General features: G+C 58.6%; 1 protein-coding gene across 3 annotated transcripts in view; it reads left to right on the top strand.

Annotated features, from left to right (window-relative positions):
• LOC133352021 (GRAM domain-containing protein 2A-like) overlaps positions 1-19018 on the top strand; it is a 45791-nt gene extending 26773 nt beyond the window's left edge. For all 3 annotated transcript variants that reach the window (XM_061567839.1, XM_061567763.1, XM_061567848.1), the window contains 9 exons: positions 1377-1449; positions 4010-4113; positions 4798-4893; positions 5750-5821; positions 6483-6573; positions 16974-17148; positions 17702-17791; positions 18341-18440; positions 18905-19018. In XM_061567839.1, the coding sequence (XP_061423823.1) occupies positions 1377-1449; positions 4010-4113; positions 4798-4893; positions 5750-5821; positions 6483-6573; positions 16974-17148; positions 17702-17791; positions 18341-18440; positions 18905-18946 (843 nt within the window). In that variant the 3' untranslated portion in view covers positions 18947-19018. The remainder of the gene's footprint in view (positions 1-1376; positions 1450-4009; positions 4114-4797; positions 4894-5749; positions 5822-6482; positions 6574-16973; positions 17149-17701; positions 17792-18340; positions 18441-18904) is intronic.
• Positions 19019-20793: the final 1775 nt, after the last annotated feature.

Here is a 20793-nt window from a genome sequence, read left to right as displayed (position 1 = left end):
CGCGCGTTGCTTACATCCCCCTCGCCCGCCACGCAGTGTACGCGGGTTAGCCGTGGGCAGCGCGATCGGCAGGTGGCGAGCGGTGGGGTAAAGTGTGGGTAGTCCGTCTGGACGGCGTGGACGCGGAGGCCACAATTCAGTCGACGGGAGAGGCTCTCCGAAGCTCCCTACAGAGGCCCTTCTGCCAGAAGTATGGCAATACGGGTTGAGTTTCGATTTAAAGCTTTCGTGACTGCAGGGATTCATCTTCTTGGTTCTTTCGGTAAAGTCACGTAGAAGGGAAATAATAAAATAATAAAAATAAAACATAATCAAATAATTCTCACGACGTTTCAGCTACAACGCAAGCAGCCGTCCTCAGGTGAAGAATGAAACACCACCAAGCTTGGAGCGTATATTTAATCTGGGTTATACGCTCCAAGCTTGGTGGTGTTTCATTCTTCACCTGAGGACGGCTGCTTGCGTTGTGGCCGAGACGTCGTGAGAATTGTATTTTAGTATGTTTTATTTTTATTATTTTATTATTTCCCTTCTACGTGACTTTACCGAAAGAACCAAGAAGATGAATACGCGTTGAGTTTAGTTTTGTATCAAAAGGGTCCTGGTGCTGCGTTGATTGGCCGATACGGTGGCTAGGAGCTGTCAACTACCTCGCCCGGTATGCAGGAGGTCGTGGGTTCGATCCCGACCCCGACGCCTGCTGCTGCGTATTTGGAGTTTCCGCGTCTCTCTCTCTTTCTCTCTCCTCGTGGTCGCGTGGATTTTTTTCTCCGGGTGTCCTCCGGTTTTCCCCCTCCACATTTAGAATCGACGTCGTGCGTCTCGAGTATTCGGCTGTTGTAAGTTTGCTCGTGATGACGATGAGCCACTTGGTTCAGATATCACTTGTGGCCAGGTCGCTTCTGAAAAAGAGCTACAATGGGCCTTGCTTGGTGAAATAAAAAAAGAGTTTATTTATTTGAAATTTAATTTTTTTTTAAAAGATGTTTTCTGCCAATCCATGATGAGTTTCTTTTACATAAACAGGGTGCTTTAAAAAAATGTTAACACTTACGTATATGTTAATAGCTTCAAAAAGTCTCCACTTCTTTCTTATCATCGTCAACGCACGCCTGGTGGATCTCCAGAGACCGGAGGCACATTTCCCGTGGGATTGTTGCAAATTCTCCGAAGTGTTAACATTTTTTTTAAGCGCCCTGCGTATGAACGTTGGTGGAAACTGGGAGGTCACCGGTTCGATCTCCTGACGGGGGGGACATAGCACGGTGCGATGTGCGAGCATGGCGACTGCTGTGGGTGAGCGACGGCGATAGCTAAAAGGTAACTCACGGTTCACCCCCCCTTGCCCCCCCCCTTGTCTCTCCCCGTCTGCTCAGCCTCCCAAAAAGCACAACAGGCAATTCCACAAGCTCTTCAAAAGCATCTCTCACCAAGAGGAGCTCGTCGATAGTGAGTCGGACTCTCTCGTTGACGCGCTCGCCCCACCTGCTTTCGAGTTTCGTGTCGCTCAACCAATTTTTGTTTTTCCTCGAACTTCGCAGCACAAAGAGGGTGGTGGGGTCCCTTGCCCCTAAGCTCGGCAGTTCACCAGCACTCACTCGAGAAGGTGGGACGCTGCATGTTAAAACCGGTTCCACAGCTTTGCCTGTCTTGAAAACAGTGCAGCACTCCCAGAAGGAACAAATTCACATCGTGAACAGACTGCCGCAATCGTGAACAGACTGCCCCAATCGTGAACGGACTGCCCCAATCGTGAACGGACTGCCCCAATCGTGAACGGACTGCCCCAATCGTGAACGGACTACCCCAATCGTGAACAGACTACCCCAATCGTGAACAGACTACCCCAATCGTGAACAGACTGCCCCAATCGTGAACGGACTGCCCCAATCGTGAACGGACTACCCCAATCGTGAACAGACTGCCCCAATCGTGAACAGACTACCCCAATCGTGAACAGACTACCCCAATCGTGAACACTGCCCCAATCGTGAACAGACTACCCCAATCGTGAACAGACTGCCCCAATCGTGAACAGACTGCCCCAATCGTGAACAGACTACCCCAATCGTGAACAGACTGCCCCAATCGTGAACAGACTGCCCCAATCGTGAACGGACTGCCCCAATCGTGAACAGACTACCCCAATCGTGAACAGACTACCCCAATCGTGAACACTGCCCCAATCGTGAACAGACTACCCCAATCGTGAACAGACTGCCCCAATCGTGAACAGACTGCCCCAATCGTGAACAGACTACCCCAATCGTGAACAGACTGCCCCAATCGTGAACAGACTGCCCCAATCGTGAACAGACTACCCCAATCGTGAACAGACTGCCCCAATCGTGAACAGACTACCCCAATCGTGAACAGACTACCCCAATCGTGAACAGACTACCCCAATCGTGAACAGACTGCCCCAATCGTGAACAGACTGCCCCAATCGTGAACGGACTGCCCCCAGTCGGATCGTTCAATGACGATCTGAAACAAACCCACGCGGCGGTTACTTCCGAAGCGGTCAAGTGGGATATCAAATCTCGACATGGATTTGTAATCTGTTGCGTTTGCCAAAAATGCCATACGGAAGAAGAAGATGACTCCCAGAAGGCCGTGCAGCTGATGGGTTGTGTAGGAAACACTTTTATCTTCTTGGTTCTTTCGGTAAAGTCACGTAGAAGGAAAATAATAAAATAATAAAATAAAACATAATAAAATAATTCTCACGACGTTGTCTTCCCGACAGACCTGTTCTTCACCTGAAGACGGCTGCTTGCGTTGTGGCCGAAACGTCGTGAGGATTATTTTATTATGTTTTATTTTATTATTTCCATTCTACGTGACTTTACCGAAAGAACCAAGAAGATGAATCCCTGCAGTCACGAAAGCTTTAAATCGAGAGTTGTACTTCGTTCCGGAGAATGAGTCCGAATCTTTATTGATCCTGCAAGAAATCCGATGAGCTAGAAAGCTCTTCGTTTTTGTGACATACGTCAAGTGCGGCTGCTTGTGCGAGGAGGCTGGAGGACGTGGAGAAAGCCCCAGCACCCTGCCGCTTACAGCGAGAGTTCGGCCTGACCATGCTGATGAGACACTGCGTGTCGAAACCGGCCCAGAGTTTGCTCGTCTTGACCTGTTCTTCACCTGAAGACGGCTGCTTGCGTTGTGGCCGAAGCGTCGTGAGAATTATTTGATTTTGTTTTATTTTTATTCTTTTATTATTTCCCTTCTACGTGACTTTACTGAAAGAACTAAGAAGATTAATCCCTGCAGTCACGAAAGCTTTAAATCGAAACACTTTTATGTTTTACGTGGAAAGACGGAGATACGCAAATGAGGAGACATTCTGGCGCCCGTGACGTCAGCCTGCAGGAGGGTGACCACCTGACCGGGGAATTGGCACCTATTAAAACTAAACTATAAACATTTTTGTTTATTTTACCAGGTAAGGCCCCACTGGGCTATTACACAGCTTTTTTTCAGAAGCGAGCTGGCTACCACAAATGATAGCTCAACGAAATGGGGGCTCATCACCACGTGGAAATGTATCGCAGCCGAAAATTCTAATCGCGTGATGTTGATTCTAAATGTGGAGAGAAAAACCGGAGGACCCGGAGAAAAATCCACGCCACCACGGGGAGAGAAAGAGACACACGCAAACTCCAAATATACAGCAGCAGCAGCAGGCGTCAGGGTTGGGATCGAACCCACGACCTCCTGCATACCGGGCGAGAAAGTTGACATCTCCTAGCCAACGTGGTGCCGTTCTGTGTTTGGGTGGCGGGGAATTTATAAGAAGTCGAGATCTGCCGATGGAATTGTGTTAACCGCTCGGTTTTGAGGACAGACCTCGACTGACTGAGCAGCATGTCCGGGTTTGCTCTGCGGTTTAAGAAGTTTGCATTGTAGTTGATGGGTCAATGAATGACCACGTGTTGTGTTGCGTGTTGTGTTGCGTGTTGTGTTGCGTGTTGTGTTGTGTTGTGTTGCGTGTCGTGTGCATCAGCGTACACGTGCGCCCTGCAAAAGGACATTGTTTACCAGGGCCGGCTCTTTGTCTCCAAGTCTTGGATCTGCTTCCACGCCAACCTCTTTGGGAAAAGCATGAAGGTGCAGTGGGGGCCCCACTCACTCCGGGGTCCACGCACACGGGCATGAATTCGCCACGAGAGGGACACGAGTGGGCACGAGAGGGCACGGGAGGGCACGTACTCACTGGGGTGCCATGCGGGAGTGGTGCGTTCGCTCTCCGAGCGCCTGATGAAGGCCATGCCGCTGTGAAACTGTGTGTAGTTTATTTTTCAGAAGCCACCTGGCTACCACAAATGACGGCTCAACGAAGTGTCTTATCATCACGTGGAAATTTATAGCGGCCAAATACGTAAAATGGGAGGAGCCCGGAGAAAAGTCCACGCGACCACGGGGGAGAGAGAGACACACAAACTCCAAATATACAGCAGCAGCAGCAGGCGCCAGGGTCGGGATTGAACCCATGACCTCCTGTATACCAGGCGAGGTAGTTAACATCTCCTAGCCACCGTGATGATGATGATGAAAGAGAGACACGCAAACTCCAAATATACAGCAGCAGGCGCCAGGGTCGGGATTGAACCCACGACCTCCTGTATACCAGGCGAGGTAGTTAACATCTCCTAGCCACCGTGATGATGATGATGAAAGAGAGACACGCAAACTCCAAATATACAGCAGCAGGCGTCAGGGTCGGGATTGAACCCACGACCTCCTGCGCACCAGGCGAGGTTGTCAACATCTTGCCACTGCGGCTGTATGCAGATCGCGGTGCCGGTCTGCGAGGTGACGGCCATTCACAAGGACAAGACGGCGCGGCTCGTGCCCAACGCTGTGCGGATCACCACCACCACCGCCACGGTAACGACCACCGCCACGGTAACGACCACCGCCACGGTAACGACCACCGCCACGGTAACGACCACCGCCACGGTAACGACCACCGCCACGGTAACGACCACCGCCACGGTAACGACCACCGCCACGGTAACGACCACCGCCACGGTAACGACCACCGCCACGGTAACGATTGCTGCCACGGTAACGACCACCGCCACGGTAACGACCACCGCCACGGTAACGACCACCGCCACGGTAACGACCACCGCCACGGTAACGACCACTGCCACGGTAACGACCACCGCCACGGTAACGATTGCTGCCACGGTAACGACCACCGCCACGGTAACGATTGCTGCCACGGTAACGACCACCACCACGGTAACGACCTCCGCCCCACCGCCGCCACGGTAATGACCGCCGCCACGGTAACGACCACCGCCACGGTAACGATTGCTGCCACGGTAACGACCACCGCCACGGTAACGATTGCTGCCACGGTAACGACCACCGCCACGGTAACAACCTCCGCCCCACCGCCGCCACGGTAATGACCGCCGCCACGGTAACGACCACCGCCACGGTAACGACCGCCACCCCACCGCCGCCACGGCAACGACCTCGGCAACCGCGGAGGAGATGACCCTCGGCGCCGGGGAATGTGCGAGCGGCCCGTTCACGTTTCTCGAGGTTCCTGTCGAGACGTCGTCTCCTCGCGGCCTCTCTGTGGCCCCCCCCGCCCCCCCCCGCCCCCCCCGCCCCCCACCACCTCCACCCGCCCCCCCTGCCCCCCCCCGCCCCCCACCACCTCCACCCGACGAGTGACGTTGCTGCTTGACGGCCGCGTTTGCGGCGTGTGCTGCCCGTGTCTCCCCAGCACACGTTCGTGTCGCTGCTGTCACGGGAGACGACGCTGAAGGTGCTGCGCGCAGTGTGCACCCACCTGGAGGTGGGGCCCGCGCCACCCCACTGCTCCACCCCACTGCTCCACCCCGCCGCTCCACCCTACCGCTCCACCCCACCGCTCCACCCCACCGCTTCACCCCACCGCTCCACCCCACCGCCCGACCCCACCGCTCCACCCCACTGCTCCACCCCACCGCTCCACCCCACCGCTCCACCCCACCGCTCCACCCCACCGCTCCAATCAACCACCCAGCTCCACTGCTCCACCCCACCACGCCACTCAACCACTCAGCTCCACCGCTCCACCCCACCGCTCCACCCCACCGCTCCACCCCACCGCTCCACCCCACCGCTCCACCCCACCGCTCCACCCCACCGCTCCACTTAGCCACGCCACTCAACCACCCAGCTCCACTACTCCACCCCACCACTCCACCCGACCGCTCTACTCAGCCATGCCACTCCACCACTCCGCTCCACCACTCTACAACTCCACCACCCCACCGTTCCATCTACCTTACCACCCATGTACACCTAGGCCTGCGTGCGTGTATGTGCGCTTGCGTGCGTGTGTATGTGTGTGCGTGTGTGTGTGTGTATGTGTGCGTGTGTGTGTGTATGTGTGCGTGTATGTGTGTGTGTGTGCGCGTGTGTGTCTGTGTGCGCGTGTGTGTGTGTGTGCTTGTGTGTGTGTGTGCTCATAGACCTTTCCAGATGTACCCGACAGCCCGAAGCGTGGCCGGGACTCAGACTCCAGCGACAGCTCACGCAGCAACTCCCCCGAGCGGAGACACGGTAGGGGAGCGGAGACACGGTAGGGGACACGGTAGGGGAGCGGAGACACGGTAGGGGGCCAGAGACACGGTAGGGGAGCGGAGACACGGTAGGGGAGCGGAGACACGGTAGGGGAGCGGAGACACGGTAGGGGACACGGTAGGGGAGCGGAGACACGGTAGGGGAGCGGAGACACGGTAGGGGGCCGGAGACACGGTAGGAGACACGGTAGGGGAGCGGAGACATGGTAGGGGAGCGGAGACACGGTAGGGGAGCGGAGACATGGTAGGGGACACGGTAGGGGAGCGGAGACATGGTAGGGAGCGGAGACACGGTAGGAGACACGGTAGGGAGCGGAGACACGGTAGGGGACACGGTAGGGGAGCGGAGACACGGTAGGGGAGCGGAGACACGGTAGGGGGCCGGAGACACGGTAGGAGACACGGTAGGGGAGCGGGAGACATGGTAGGGGAGCGGAGACACGGTAGGGGAGCGGAGACATGGTAGGGGACACGGTTAGGGGAGCGGAGACATGGTAGGGAGCGGAGACACGGTAGGAGACACGGTAGGGGAGCGGAGACACGGTAGGGGAGCGGAGACACGATAGGGGAGCGGAGACACGGTAGGGGAGCGGAGACACGGTAGGGAGCGGAGACACGGTAGGAGAGCGGAGACACGGTAGGGGAGCGGAGACACGGTAGGGGAGCGGAGGACACGGTAGGGGAGCGGAGACACGGTAGGGGAGCGGAGAGACACGGTAGGGGAGCGGAGACACGGTAGGAGAGCGGAGACACGGTAGGGGAGCGGAGGACACGGTAGGGGAGCGGAGACACGGTAGGGAGCGGAGACACGGTAGGGGAGCGGAGACACGGTAGGGGAGCGGAGACACGGTAGGGAGCGGAGACACGGTAGGGGAGCGGAGACACGGTAGGGGAGCGAAGACACGGTAGGGGAGCGGAGACACGGTAGGGGAGCGGAGACACGGTAGGGGAGCGGAGACACGGTAGGGGAGCGGAGACACGGTAGGGGAGCGGAGACACAGTAGGAGAGCGGAGACACGGTAGGAGAGCGGAGACACGGTAGGGGAGCGGAGACACGGTAGGGGAGCGGAGACACGGTAGGGGAGCGGAGACACGGTAGGGAGCGGAGACATGGTAGGGGAGCGGAAACACGGTAGGGGGCCGGAGACACGGTAGGAGACACGGTAGGGGAGCGGAGACACGGTAGGGGAGCGGAGACATGGTAGGGGAGCGGAGACACGGTAGGGGGCCGGAGACACGGTAGGAGACACGGTAGGGGAGCGGAGACATGGTAGGGGAGCGGAGACACGGTAGGGGAGCGGAGACACGGTAGGGAGCGTAGACACGGTAGGAGAGTGGAGACATGGTAGGGGAGCGGAGACACGGTAGGGGGCCGGAGACACGGTAGGGGGCCGGAGACACGGTAGGAGACACGGTAGGGGAGCGGAGACACGGTAGGGGAGCGGAGACACGGTAGGGGAGCGGAGACACGGTAGGGGAGCGGAGACACGGTAGGGGCCGGAGACACGGTAGGGGAGCGGAGACACGGTAGGGGAGCGGAGACACGGTAGGGGAGCGGAGACACGGTAGGGGGCCGGAGACACGGTAGGGGAGCGGAGACACGGTAGGGGAGCGGAGACACGGTAGGGGAGCGGAGACATGGTAGGGGACACGGTAGGGGAGCGGAGACATGGTAGGGAGCGGAGACACGGTAGGAGACACGGTAGGGGAGCGGAGACACGGTAGGGGACACGGTAGGGGAGCGGAGACACGGTAGGGGAGCGGAGACACGGTAGGGGGCCGGAGACACGGTAGGAGACACGGTAGGGGAGCGGAGACATGGTAGGGGAGCGGAGACACGGTAGGGGAGCGGAGACATGGTAGGGGACACGGTAGGGGAGCGGAGACATGGTAGGGAGCGGAGACACGGTAGGAGACACGGTAGGGGAGCGGAGACACGGTAGGGGAGCGGAGACACGATAGGGGAGCGGAGACACGGTAGGGGAGCGGAGACACGGTAGGGGAGCGGAGACACGGTAGGAGAGCGGAGACACGGTAGGGGAGCGGAGACACGGTAGGGGAGCGGAGACACGGTAGGGGAGCGGAGACACGGTAGGGGAGCGGAGACACGGTAGGGGAGCGGAGACACGGTAGGAGAGCGGAGACACGGTAGGGGAGCGGAGACACGGTAGGGGAGCGGAGACACGGTAGGGAGCGGAGACACGGTAGGGAGCGGAGACACGGTAGGGGAGCGGAGACACGGTAGGGAGCGGAGACACGGTAGGGGAGCGGAGACACGGTAGGGGAGCGAAGACACGGTAGGGGAGCGGAGACACGGTAGGGGAGCGGAGACACGGTAGGGGAGCGGAGACACGGTAGGGCCGGAGCGGAGACACAGTAGGAGAGCGGAGACACGGTAGGAGAGCGGAGACACGGTAGGGGAGCGGAGACACGGTAGGGGAGCGGAGACACGGTAGGGGAGCGGAGACACGGTAGGGAGCGGAGACATGGTAGGGGAGCGGAAACACGGTAGGGGGGCCGGAGACACGGTAGGAGACACGGTAGGGGAGCGGAGACACGGTAGGGGAGCGGAGACATGGTAGGGGAGCGGAGACACGGTAGGGGGCCGGAGACACGGTAGGAGACACGGTAGGGGAGCGGAGACATGGTAGGGGAGCGGAGACACGGTAGGGGAGCGGAGACACGGTAGGGAGCGTAGACACGGTAGGAGAGTGGAGACATGGTAGGGGAGCGGAGACACGGTAGGGGGCCGGAGACACGGTAGGGGGCCGGAGACACGGTAGGAGACACGGTAGGGGAGCGGAGACACGGTAGGGGAGCGGAGACACGGTAGGGGAGCGGAGACACGGTAGGGGAGCGGAGACACGGTAGGGGCGGAGACACGGTAGGGGAGCGGAGACACGGTAGGGGAGCGGAGACACGGTAGGGGAGCGGAGACACGGTAGGGGGCCGGAGACACGGTAGGGGAGCGGAGACACGGTAGGGGAGCGGAGACACGGTAGGTGAGCGGAGACACGGTAGGGGGCCGGAGACACGGTAGGGGAGCGGAGACACGGTAGGGGAGCGGAGACACGGTAGGGGAACGGAGACACTGTAGGGGAGCGGAGACACGGTAGGGGACACGGTAGGGGAGCGGAGACACGGTAGGGGGCCAGAGACACGGTAGGGGAACGGAGACACTGTAGGGGAGCGGAGACACGGTAGGGGACACGGTAGGGGAGCGGAGACACGGTAGGGGAGCGGAGACACGGTAGGGGACACGGTAGGGGAGCGGAGACACGGTAGGGGAGCGGAGACACGGTAGGGGGCCGGAGACACGGTAGGAGACACGGTAGGGGAGCGGAGACATGGTAGGGGAGCGGAGACACGGTAGGGGAGCGGAGACACGGTAGGGGACACGGTAGGGGAGCGGAGACATGGTAGGGAGCGGAGACACGGTAGGAGACACGGTAGGGGAGCGGAGACACGGTAGGGGAGCGGAGACACGGTAGGGGAGCGGAGACACGGTAGGGGAGCGGAGACACGGTAGGGGAGCGGAGACACGGTAGGGGAGCGGAGACACGGTAGGGGAGCGGAGACACGGTAGGGGAGCGGAGACACGGTAGGGGAGCGGAGACACGGTAGGGGAGCGGAGACACGGTAGGAGAGCGGAGACACGGTAGGGGAGCGGAGACACGGTAGGGGAGCGGAGACACGGTAGGGAGCGGAGACACGGTAGGGGAGCGGAGACACGGTAGGGGAGCGGAGACACGGTAGGGAGCGGAGACACGGTAGGGGAGCGGAGACACGGTAGGGGAGCGGAGACACGGTAGGGGAGCGGAGACACGGTAGGGGAGCGGAGACACGGTAGGGAGCGGAGACACGGTAGGGGAGCGGAGACACGGTAGGGAGCGGAGACACGGTAGGAGAGCGGAGACACGGTAGGAGAGCGGAGACACGGTAGGGGAGCGGAGACACGGTAGGGGAGCGGAGACACGGTAGGGGAGCGGAGACACGGTAGGGAGCGGAGACATGGTAGGGAGCGGAAACACGGTAGGGGGCCGGAGACACGGTAGGGAGACACGGTAGGGGAGCGGAGACACGGTAGGGGAGCGGAGACATGGTAGGGAGCGGAGACACGGTAGGGGGCCGGAGAAACGGTAGGAGACACTGGTAGGGGAGCGGAGACATGGTAGGGAGCGGAGACACAGTAGGGGAGCGGAGACACGGTAGGGAGCGTAGACACGGTAGGAGAGCGGAGACATGGTAGGGGAGCGGAGACACGGTAGGGGGCCGGAGACACGGTAGGGGGCGGAGACACGGTAGGGGAGGGAGACACGGTAGGGGAGCGGAGACACGGTAGGGGAGCGGAGACACGGTAGGGGAGCGGAGACACGGTAGGGGAGCGGAGACACGGTAGGGGAGCGGAGACACGGTAGGGGCCGGAGACACGGTAGGGGAGCGGAGACATGGTAGGGGAGCGGAGACACGGTAGGGGAGCGGAGACACGGTAGGGGGCCGGAGACACGGTAGGGGAGCGGAGACACGGTAGGGGAGCGGAGACACGGTAGGGGACCGGAGACACGGTAGGGGGCCGGAGACACGGTAGGGGAGCGGAGACACGGTAGGAAAGCGGAGACACGGTAGGGGAGCGGAGACACGGTAGGGGAGCGGAGACACGGTAGGGGAGCGGAGACATGGTAGGGGAGCGGAGACACGGTAGGAGACACGGTAGGGGAGCGGAGACACGGTAGGGGGCCAGAGACACGGTAGGGGAGCGGAGACACGGTAGGGGGCCGGAGACACGGTAGGGGAGCGGAGACACGGTAGGGGGCCGGAGACACGGTAGGGGAGCGGAGACATGGTAGGGGAGCGGAGACACGGTAGGAGACACGGTAGGGGGCCAGAGACACGGTAGGGGAGCGGAGACACGGTAGGGGGACGGAGACACGGTAGGAGACACGGTAGGGGAGCGGAGACACGGTAGGAGACACGGTAGGGGAGCGGAGACACGGTAGGGGAGCGGAGACACGGTAGGGGAGCGGAGACACGGTAGGAGACACGGTAGGGGAGCGGAGACACGGTAGGGGAGCGGAGACACGGTAGGGGAGCGGAGACATGGTAGGGGAGCGGAGACACGGTAGGGGAGCGGAGACATGGTAGGAGACACGGTAGGGGAGCGGAGACACGGTAGAAGACACGGTAGGGGAGCGGAGACACGGTAGGGGACACGGTAGGGGAGCGGAGACACGGTAGGGGAGCGGAGACACGGTAGGGGAGCGGAGACACGGTAGGGGAGCGGAGACACGGTAGGGAGCGGAGACACGGTAAGAGACACGGTAGGGGGCCAGAGACACGGTAGGGGAGCGGAGACACGGTAGGAGACACGGTAGGGGAGCGGAGACACGGTAGGGGAGCGGAGACACGGTAGGGGGCCGGAGACACGGTAGGGGAGCGGAGACATGGTAGGGGAGCGGAGACACGGTAGGGGGCCGGAGACACGGTAGGAGACACGGTAGGGGAGCGGAGACACGGTAGGGGGCCGGAGACACGGTAGGGGAGCGGAGACACGGTAGGGGAGCGGAGACACGGTAGGGGGCCGGAGACATGGTAGGAGAGCGGAGACATGGTAGGGGAGCGGAGACACGGTAGGGGAGCGGAGACACGGTAGGGGAGCGGAGACACGGTAGGGGAGCGGAGACACGGTAGGGGAGCGGAGACACGGTAGGGAGCGGAGACACGGTAGGGGACACGGTAGGGGAGCGGAGACATGGTAGGGGAACGGAGACACGGTAGGGGAGCGGAGACACGGTAGGGGAGCGGAGACACGGTAGGGACACGGTAGGGGAGCGGAGACACGGTAGGGGAGCGGAGACACGGTAGGGGGACGGTAGGGGAGCGGAGACACGGTAGGGGGCCGGAGACACGGTAGGAGACACGGTAGGGGGCCGGAGACACGGTAGGAGACACGGTAGGGGAGCGGAGACACGGTAGGGGAGCGGAGACACGGAAGGGGACACGAGAGGGGTGCGGGGACATGGTAGGGGAACGGAGACACGGTAGGGGAGCGGAGACACGGTAGGGGAGCGGAGACACGGTAGGGGACACGGTAGGGGAGCGGAGACACGGTAGGGGAGCGGAGACACGGTAGGGGAGCGGAGACACGGTAGGGGAGCGGAGACACGGTAGGGGGCACGGTAGGGGAGCGGAGACACGGTAGGGGGCCGGAGACACGGTAGGAGACACGGTAGGGGAGCGGAGACACGGTAGGGGAGCGGAGACACGGTAGGGGACACGGTAGGGGGCCGGAGCGATCGCGACAGGTAGTCCCCGTACAAAATCGGCAGCCGATGAAAAGGTAATGCCGCTGTTGGTGTCTGTAGGTATCTGTAGGTGTCTGTAGGTGTCTGTCTGTAGGTGTCTGTCTGTAGGTGTCTGTAGGTATCTGTGGGTGTCTGTAGGTGTCTGTCTGTATGTGTCTGTAGGTGTCTGTCTGTAGGTGTCTGTAGGTGTCTGTCTGTAGGTGTCTGTAGGTGTCTGTCTGTAGGTGTCTGTCTGTAGGTGTCTGTAGGGATCTGTAGGTGTCTGTCTGTATGTGTCTGTAGGTGTCTGTAGGTGTCTGTAGTTGTCTGTCTGTAGGTGTCTGTAGGTGTCTGTCTGAAGGTGTCTGTAGGTGTCTGTCTGTAGGTGTCTGTAGGTGTCTGTAGGTGTCTGTCTGTAGGTGTCTGTAGGTGTCTGTAGGTATCTGTAGGTGTCTGTTTGTAGGTGTCTGTAGGTATCTGTAGGTATCTGTAGGTGTCTGTCTGTAGGTGTCTGTAGGTGTCTGTAGGTGTCTGTAGGTATCTGTAGGTGTCTGTAGGTATCTGTAGGTATCTGTAGGTGTCTGTCTGTAGGTGTCTGTAGGTGTCTGTCTGTAGGTGTCTGTCTGTAGGTGTCTGTAGGTGTCTGTAGGTATCTGTAGGTGTCTGTCTGTAGGTGTCTGTAGGTATATGTAGGTGTCTGTAGGTGTCTGTAGGTATCTGTAGGTGTCTGTAGGTGTCTGTAGGTATCTGTAGGTATCTGTAGGTGTCTGTCTGTAGGTGTCTGTAGGTGTCTGTAGGTGTCTGTAGGTGTCTCGAGGTGTCTCGAGGTGTCTGTAGGTATCTGTAGGTGTCTGTCTGTAGATGTCTGTAGGTGTCTGTAGGTGCCTGTCTGTCTGTAGGTGTCTGTAGGTGTCTGTAGGTATCTCGAGGTGTCTGTAGGTGTCTGTCTGTAGTGTCTGTAGGTATCTGTAGGTGTCTGTAGGGATCTGTAGGTGTCTGTAGGTGTCTGTAGGTGTCTCGAGGTACAGTCATACCCAGATTAACGTCTCCCCCTTTCACGTCGCTTCCCAAACACCCCGTCGCAGCATTAACACCACGACCCGATCTCCGTCAGCCTCGGCCCCGCACACTCACGTCGCTGGTGGCATCATCCGTCCCTTCTCATTATCCGCCGCCTCCACCACCACCCACCACTTGTCAATCGCTTCGATTGACGTCGTTGAGATGTTCGTCGTCGCACCTTTCAGGAAGGCGTCCCCGACGTAAACCACTGGGGTGTTGCTGTATCTGTCGGTGCCTGTAGGTGTGTCTCTAGGTATCTGTCGGTGCCTGTAGGTACGTGTCAGTGCCTGTGGGTGTATCTGTAGGTATCTGTGGGTGTCTCTAGGTACGTGTGTCGGTGCCTGTAGGTGTGTCTGTAGGTATCTGTGGGTATCTCTAGGTACGTGTGTCGGGGCCTGTAGCTGTCTGTAGGTATCTGTGGGTGTCTATAGGTACGTATCGCTGCCTGTAGGTGTGTCTGTAGGTATATGTGGTTGTCTCCAGGTACGTGTCGGTGCCTGTAGCTGTCTGTAGGTATCTGTGGGTGTCTATAGGTACGTGTTGGTGCCTGTAGGTGTGTCTGTAGGTATCTGTGGGTGTCTCCATGTACGTGTCGGTGCCTGTAGCTGTCTGTAGGTATCTGTGGGTGTCTATAGGTACGTGTTGGTGCCTGTAGGTGTGTCTGTAGGTATCTGTGGGTGTCTCCAGGTACGTGTCGGGGCCTGTAGGTGTGTTTGTAGGTATCTGTGGGTGTCTCTAGGTATGTGTGTCGGTGCCTGTAAGTGTGTCTGTAGGTATCTGTGGGTGTCTCCAGGTACGTGTCGGTGCCTGTAGGTGTGTCTGTAGGTATCTGTGGGTGTCTCTAGGTATGTGTGTCGGTGCCTGTAGGTGTGTCTGTAGGTATCTGTGGGTGTCTCTAGGTATGTGTGTCGGTGCCTGTAGGTGTGTCTGTATGTATCTGTGGGTGTCTCTAGGTATGTGTGTCGGTGCCTGTAGGTGTGTCTGTAGGTGTCTGTGGGTGTCTCCAGGTACGTGTCGGTGCCTGTAGGTGTGTTTGTAGGTATCTGTGGGTGTCTCTAGGTATGTGTGTCGGTGCCTGTAGGTGTGTCTGTAGGTATCTGTGGGTGTCTCTAGGTATGTGTGTCGGTGCCTGTAGGTGTGTCTGTAGGTATCTGTGGGTGTCTCTAGGTATGTGTGTCGGTGCCTGTAGGTGTGTCTGTAGGTATCTGTGGGTGTCTATAGGTACGTGTGTCGGTGCCTGTAGGTGTGTCTGTAGGTATCTGTGGGTGTCTAGGTATGTGTCTGTGCCTGTGGGTGTGTCTGTAGGTATCTGTAGGTATCTGTGGGTGTCTAGGTACATATCGGTGCCTGTAGGTGTGTCTGTAGGTATCTGTAGGTATCTGTGGGTGTCTAGGTACATATCGGTGCCTGTAGGTGTGTCTGTAGGTATCTGGGTGTCTCTAGGTATGTGTCGGGGCCTGTAGGTGTGTCTGTAGGTATCTGTGGGTGTTTCTAGTCACGAGTCGGTCATAATAAAGGTTTTTGGGTTTAGATCGCGTTATTTATAAATGTGTTGCAACCCTCCACCACCCGACACGGCCAATCAGCAAAAAATGTGTCACGTTGACAAAAGACAAAAAGTTCACTACTTTAGCCCACCTGTGTGTTGAAGAGTGGATCCACAACATTTACAATTTGAGCAGCCTGGAAGCGTTTTATTAAGTAACACACAACACACATTGCAATTCCTTACAGGTGAGTCACATGCTAAGTGTGGCTGATGACTGATCTCTTACATAATTGCATACACCCCCACCCCCGCCTCTGATCTCGAATCCTGATAGGGTTCAACAATGATGACGTCATCCTGCACTATTTAAGACCGGAAGCAGGTGGAGGGCTTCACTGTTCTGGCAAAACGCCCGAAGATGCTGGATTGAATTTCCAGCGAAACGTCGTACAACTCAAATTGTAAATGTTGTGGATTCACTCTTCAACACACCGGTGGGCTAAAGTAGTTAACTATTTGTCTTTTGTTTGCATTTTTGACTGCTTGTGTTGCGGTTATTGCAAACATGATACCTTGTATAAAGGTGTCAGTTTTTGTACCAGTTGAAAGGGTTAAAACCTACTACTATATGTTGCCACTGGTAAAGGAGATGTCTCATAGTATTTGTCATTTGTCAACGTGACGCATATTTTTACTGATTGGCCGTGTCGGGTGGTGGAGGGTTGCGACACATTTATAAATAACGCGATCTAACCCAAAAACCTTTATTTTGAATAATACTGGTCGTGAAAGCCTACGGATTAAACTATCGGTGACTGTGGGTGTGTCTGTAGGTATCTGTTGGTATCTGTGGGTGTGTCTGTAGGTATCTGTTGGTATCTCGAGGTCCCTGTGGGTGTCTGTGTAGTAGGTTAAATGAGACGTGGACGACGTAGTCGGAGGCACACTTATTTATTATAACGTTTCACTCAGCACAGGCCGATGTATACAACACTTGAAGGGGTATCGGCCCCTTCACCCGTCTAACAGGGAGACCCTGCTATCTCTATCCCGGCTAGCCTACTCCCAGGTCCTCCACTCGAGAGCTAGGGGAGGCTAGCTGACCCAGCTCTGGTCAAGCTGGGATCACGGCACCCTGAGTCACCAGACCGGCTCTTACAAGAGCATCGGCTCTGGGCTCTCGGGGCCACGCCACTGGCTTGCCCTGGTCGGTCCTTAAAAGGACAGCGATCCAGGGGAGTCCCAGGGCCTATCTAGCCGGTCTTCACTCTTCGCTGGTTTAAGCTAAACACTGAACCCCGAGCCCACCGGCTCTCCGCCTTATATAGCAACTCCCCCCCAAGGGGTGGGGCCGTGGGGGGTCACAGCGCCGTTACAGCCCCCCAGGGCTAACCGATGCGGACGTGGATGTAAGCACCCTTCCGCGTGCGGGCATAACCAGCCCCGGTGTGTTTGTTCGCCCTCCCGTAACACCTCTACACCTGTAGATGTGTCTGAAGGTGTCTGTGGTGCCTGTGCGCGTGTTTTCCTGCGTTGTTCACGTGTCAGATAAACTCTCGAGGGCGCAGGAGCCCAGCTTCGACAGCGTGGACGGAGACGGCGGCCTCTACTCCCACAATGCACCGGCAGAGGAGGGCGACGCTGCAGCCGCCACCCACAATGCACCGGGGCCCCCAAGCTCTGGCCGCAGCCTCGGCTGCATGCTGTGCACCTTGTTCCTCACGTGAGCCTCCCGGCGGCACGGACACACGGCCAAAAACAAAGATACCCCCCCCCCCCCAGTGTAGCCTGAACAGACTGTTGGTGAGTAGCACCTACGAAGGCCGGCACGGCGCACGAGGGGGTGGGTGGCCAGCACGACGCCCGACCGCCTTTGTCTTCCCGGTGGCGATGTTTACGCACCACACCAGGCACTCATTTGAGGTCGAGTCGAACGAGAGGAGGCCCAGGCCCAGGATAATCGTCGCCGGTGTTCGCCATGAGCAGGAATCAAACTCGGGTCGCTGGGTTCGCAGTGCAGCGCACTGACCATTGCAGATGCTCACACACGCACACAGGCACACTCGCACACTCGCACACGCGCACACGCGCACACACACACAGGCACACTCACCCGGCTAGCAACACGCGGCGATGCCCCACACGCCGCACACAGCCGAGTGGAGCGCACAGCCGAGTCTTTGGGCGTCTCTTGGGAGCCTATGACGAGTGCGGCGTGTGGACAACACCTCTGCCCCCACCCCCCGCCCCCCCACCCCACCCACCCCCCCTCTCAGGACGGTGCTGCTGGTGGGCATCTCCTCGTACTTGGCCATGAGGATCGCCTTTCTGGAGAGGCACATTCATCTCATGGAGGCCACACCGGGGTGAGTCGTCCGCTCATCCGCTCGGCCCCCTCGTCCCGCTCGTCCGGTTGGCCAGCTAGGCCCACTTGGCCCGCTAGGCCCGCTCGTCCGCTCGGCCCCCTCGTCCCGCTTGGCCGCTCGCTCGCTCGCCCGCTAGGCCCGCTCACCCGCTCGCCCACTTGGCCCGCTAGGCCCACTCAGCTCGCTCACTCGCCCGCTCGTCCACGCCAACGCGTATCCACATGACAACCGCAGCATGTCACAGGTTTGAGTTTGGGTGACACGGCAAGAACTCGACAAACCAGGAGAGAGGGGAGCGTCGTCTGCAGTGACTCCCCCCCATCCCATGTGTTGGTGAATTATTTAATATTTTAGGCAGGAAATTCGTTTTCAAATTTAGATTTTTTTTCTGGGGGGGGAGCCCCCCAGACCCCCCAGAAGATTGGGTCCCCTCCAATGTTGACTCCATGGCTACGGCCTTGGTGGGGGACGTCACCGCCACTTAGCGGTGTACGTCAGTTGTCGTTGCGTTATGTTGTTGTTGTCGTTGTTGTTGCGTGCGTGGTGCAGGCTCACCGAGCAGTGGGGCTGCCTCTCCTCCGAGCCCACCGCCGACGGCCACTCGTGCCTGAACAGCGCCATCGCCACCGGCCTCAACGCGCTCAACAAGGTAGCGCCCTCCTCCCCTCCCTCCCTCCTCCTCCTCTGCCCGCCGTCAGCCCGCGGCAGCGACGTGCGTGTGTACCGTGGCCACGGTCGCGGAGACGGAGCTCGGAGACGCAGCGTGGAGGTGGTCCGCGTGGCCGCGTGGCCGCGTGGCCGCGTGGCCGCGTGGCCGCGTGGCCGCGTGGCCGCGTGTGACGCGTGTGACGCGTGGCCGCGTGGCCGCGTGGCCGCGTGGCCGCGTGGCCGCGTGTGACGCGTGTGACGCGTGTGACGCGTGTGACGCGTGGCCGCGTGTGACGCGTGTGACGCGTGTGACGCGTGGCCGCGTGGCCGCGTGTGACGCGTGTGACGCGTGTGACGCGTGGCCGCGTGGCCGCGTGTGACGCGTGTGACGCGTGTGACGCGTGTGACGCGTGTGACGCGTGGCCGCGTGTGACGCTCACGGCGTGTCGCTCTCGTCGTCCCCAGGTGCAGGCGGACCTGCGCAGGCTGCTGGACGACTGGGAGTGACTCTCCGCACGCCGCTCCTCCTCCTCCTCGGCGCGGGATTCCGGCGGGCCGTGACGACCGCGTCATCTCGGGGGGGGGGGGGGGGGGAGTCGTGACACCGGCTCGGGGGGGGGGGGGTGGTGACCCTTGCGAGATGCTGCTAATTTCCTACACATCGGGACGTGTTCAAACTTCTCACTTTTTATGCCATTTTTAAACTAAGCACGTTCGCCCACAGGCGTGAAACATGCGGAGTCGTGTGAAGGTAATGGGGTTTTGGGACGGGTGGGCGCGGGGGGCGGTCACCCTTGCTGAATTTTGGCTGTGGAAGGCCGGACAGCCCAATCGCTCGCTCAACTCATTCAGCCGGCCATTCGCTCAGTCGCTCGTTCGGTCATTCGGACACGAATGAATTCAGTCGCTCGCCCGTTACAACGCATCGCTGCTCAAGCACTCGGTCGGCTGCCGCGTGCAGGGCCCCTCGTGGCTTTGTGCCTTTGTCGGCCAATCAAGAGCTGGCGAGTTCTCGTCGTTTTTACTTGTATATTTTTTTAAGCGAAGAAGACGCCAATAAAAACGCGTCGGGAGCTTGAGAGGTTGCATTCGTCTTTTGCCTGCCACAGCGCTGATTGTGTGCCGCACACAACAACAACAACCAAGTGGCGGTGATGTCACCACGATGCTTGTGCCAGGCTATGTGCACCTGGAGGCCACGTGAAGTGTCGAACGCCCGCTGGCAGGAGGTCACGGGGCAGACCCAGGTGCCACGGGTCGACTGACCGAGATGACTGGCTGATGCACCAGCTGTGCTCCCTACTGTGCCAACTTGCTGTGCTTTAGCCACCCAGTGCTCCGCTCGTTGTTGTGAGCGTCGCTCCTCCGCCCTCCGTTGTTGGAGGGCGACTGCCTCCAACTACCCAGTAGCGTTCTTCACGAGCCTCCTCCACAGAGGCCGATCTTGACACCGCTGGTACCAGTCATCGGCAAGTCCACTCAGCTCCACGTCCTCCTGTACCACATCACTCCATCTCTTCTCTAGCCCGTGCCACGCCCATTTAGCCCCCTCTATCCAGCCAAACAAAAGCTGTTTAGGCATGCGGTGACTGGGCATGCGGGATACATGACCCAGCTTAACGCAGCCCTTGCCTGCTGGAGGAGCTCACCGATGGGACTTTGCCCACATCTTTCGAAGATTTGTGAGTTCAATTTCGATTTAAAGCTTTCGTGACTGCAGGGATTCATCTTCTTGGTTCTTTCGGTAAAGTCACGTAGAAGGGAAATAATAAAATAATACAAATTTAACATAATAAAATACAATTCTCACGACGTTTTGGCCACAACGCAAGCAGCCGTCTTCAGGTGAAGAACAGTTCTGTCGGAAAGACAGCGTCTGAATGAACACCAAGCTTGGCAGCGTATATTTAAGCTGGGTTAGAGGAGGAAGGGGGCCTTGACAAAGAAATTTGCATATCACGAGAGGAATTTTGCATATTTATGGGAAATGCAGATATGGGATTAGTCACTACTTGTGGAATGTGTAGGTGGTGGGGGGGGGGGGTCTCAAAGTCATATTATGCTCGTGTATTATGTAGGGTTAGCAGTAATAAAGGGACGGAATTTTAATAGTAAGGAGCTGCAGCAGCCAAACCACCACGTAAAAAGCTAAAATATAAACTACATCAGTATCATCAATAAAAAAGATGACATCACCATCGTATGCTGGGTGATGTCATCACCATCGTGGTGCTGGGTGATGTCATCACCATCGTGGTGCTGGGTGATGTCATCACCATCGTGGTGCTGGGTGATGTCATCACCATCGTGGTGCTGGGTGATGTCATCATCATCGTGGTGCTGGGTGATGTCAT

The sequence above is a fragment of the Lethenteron reissneri genome, chromosome 1, assembly GCF_015708825.2.
Source record: "Lethenteron reissneri isolate LAM-NWPU_2019-01 chromosome 1, ASM1570882v1, whole genome shotgun sequence".
Taxonomy (NCBI): domain Eukaryota; kingdom Metazoa; phylum Chordata; class Hyperoartia; order Petromyzontiformes; family Petromyzontidae; genus Lethenteron; species Lethenteron reissneri.
This window is presented reverse-complemented; position numbering and strand designations above follow the sequence as displayed.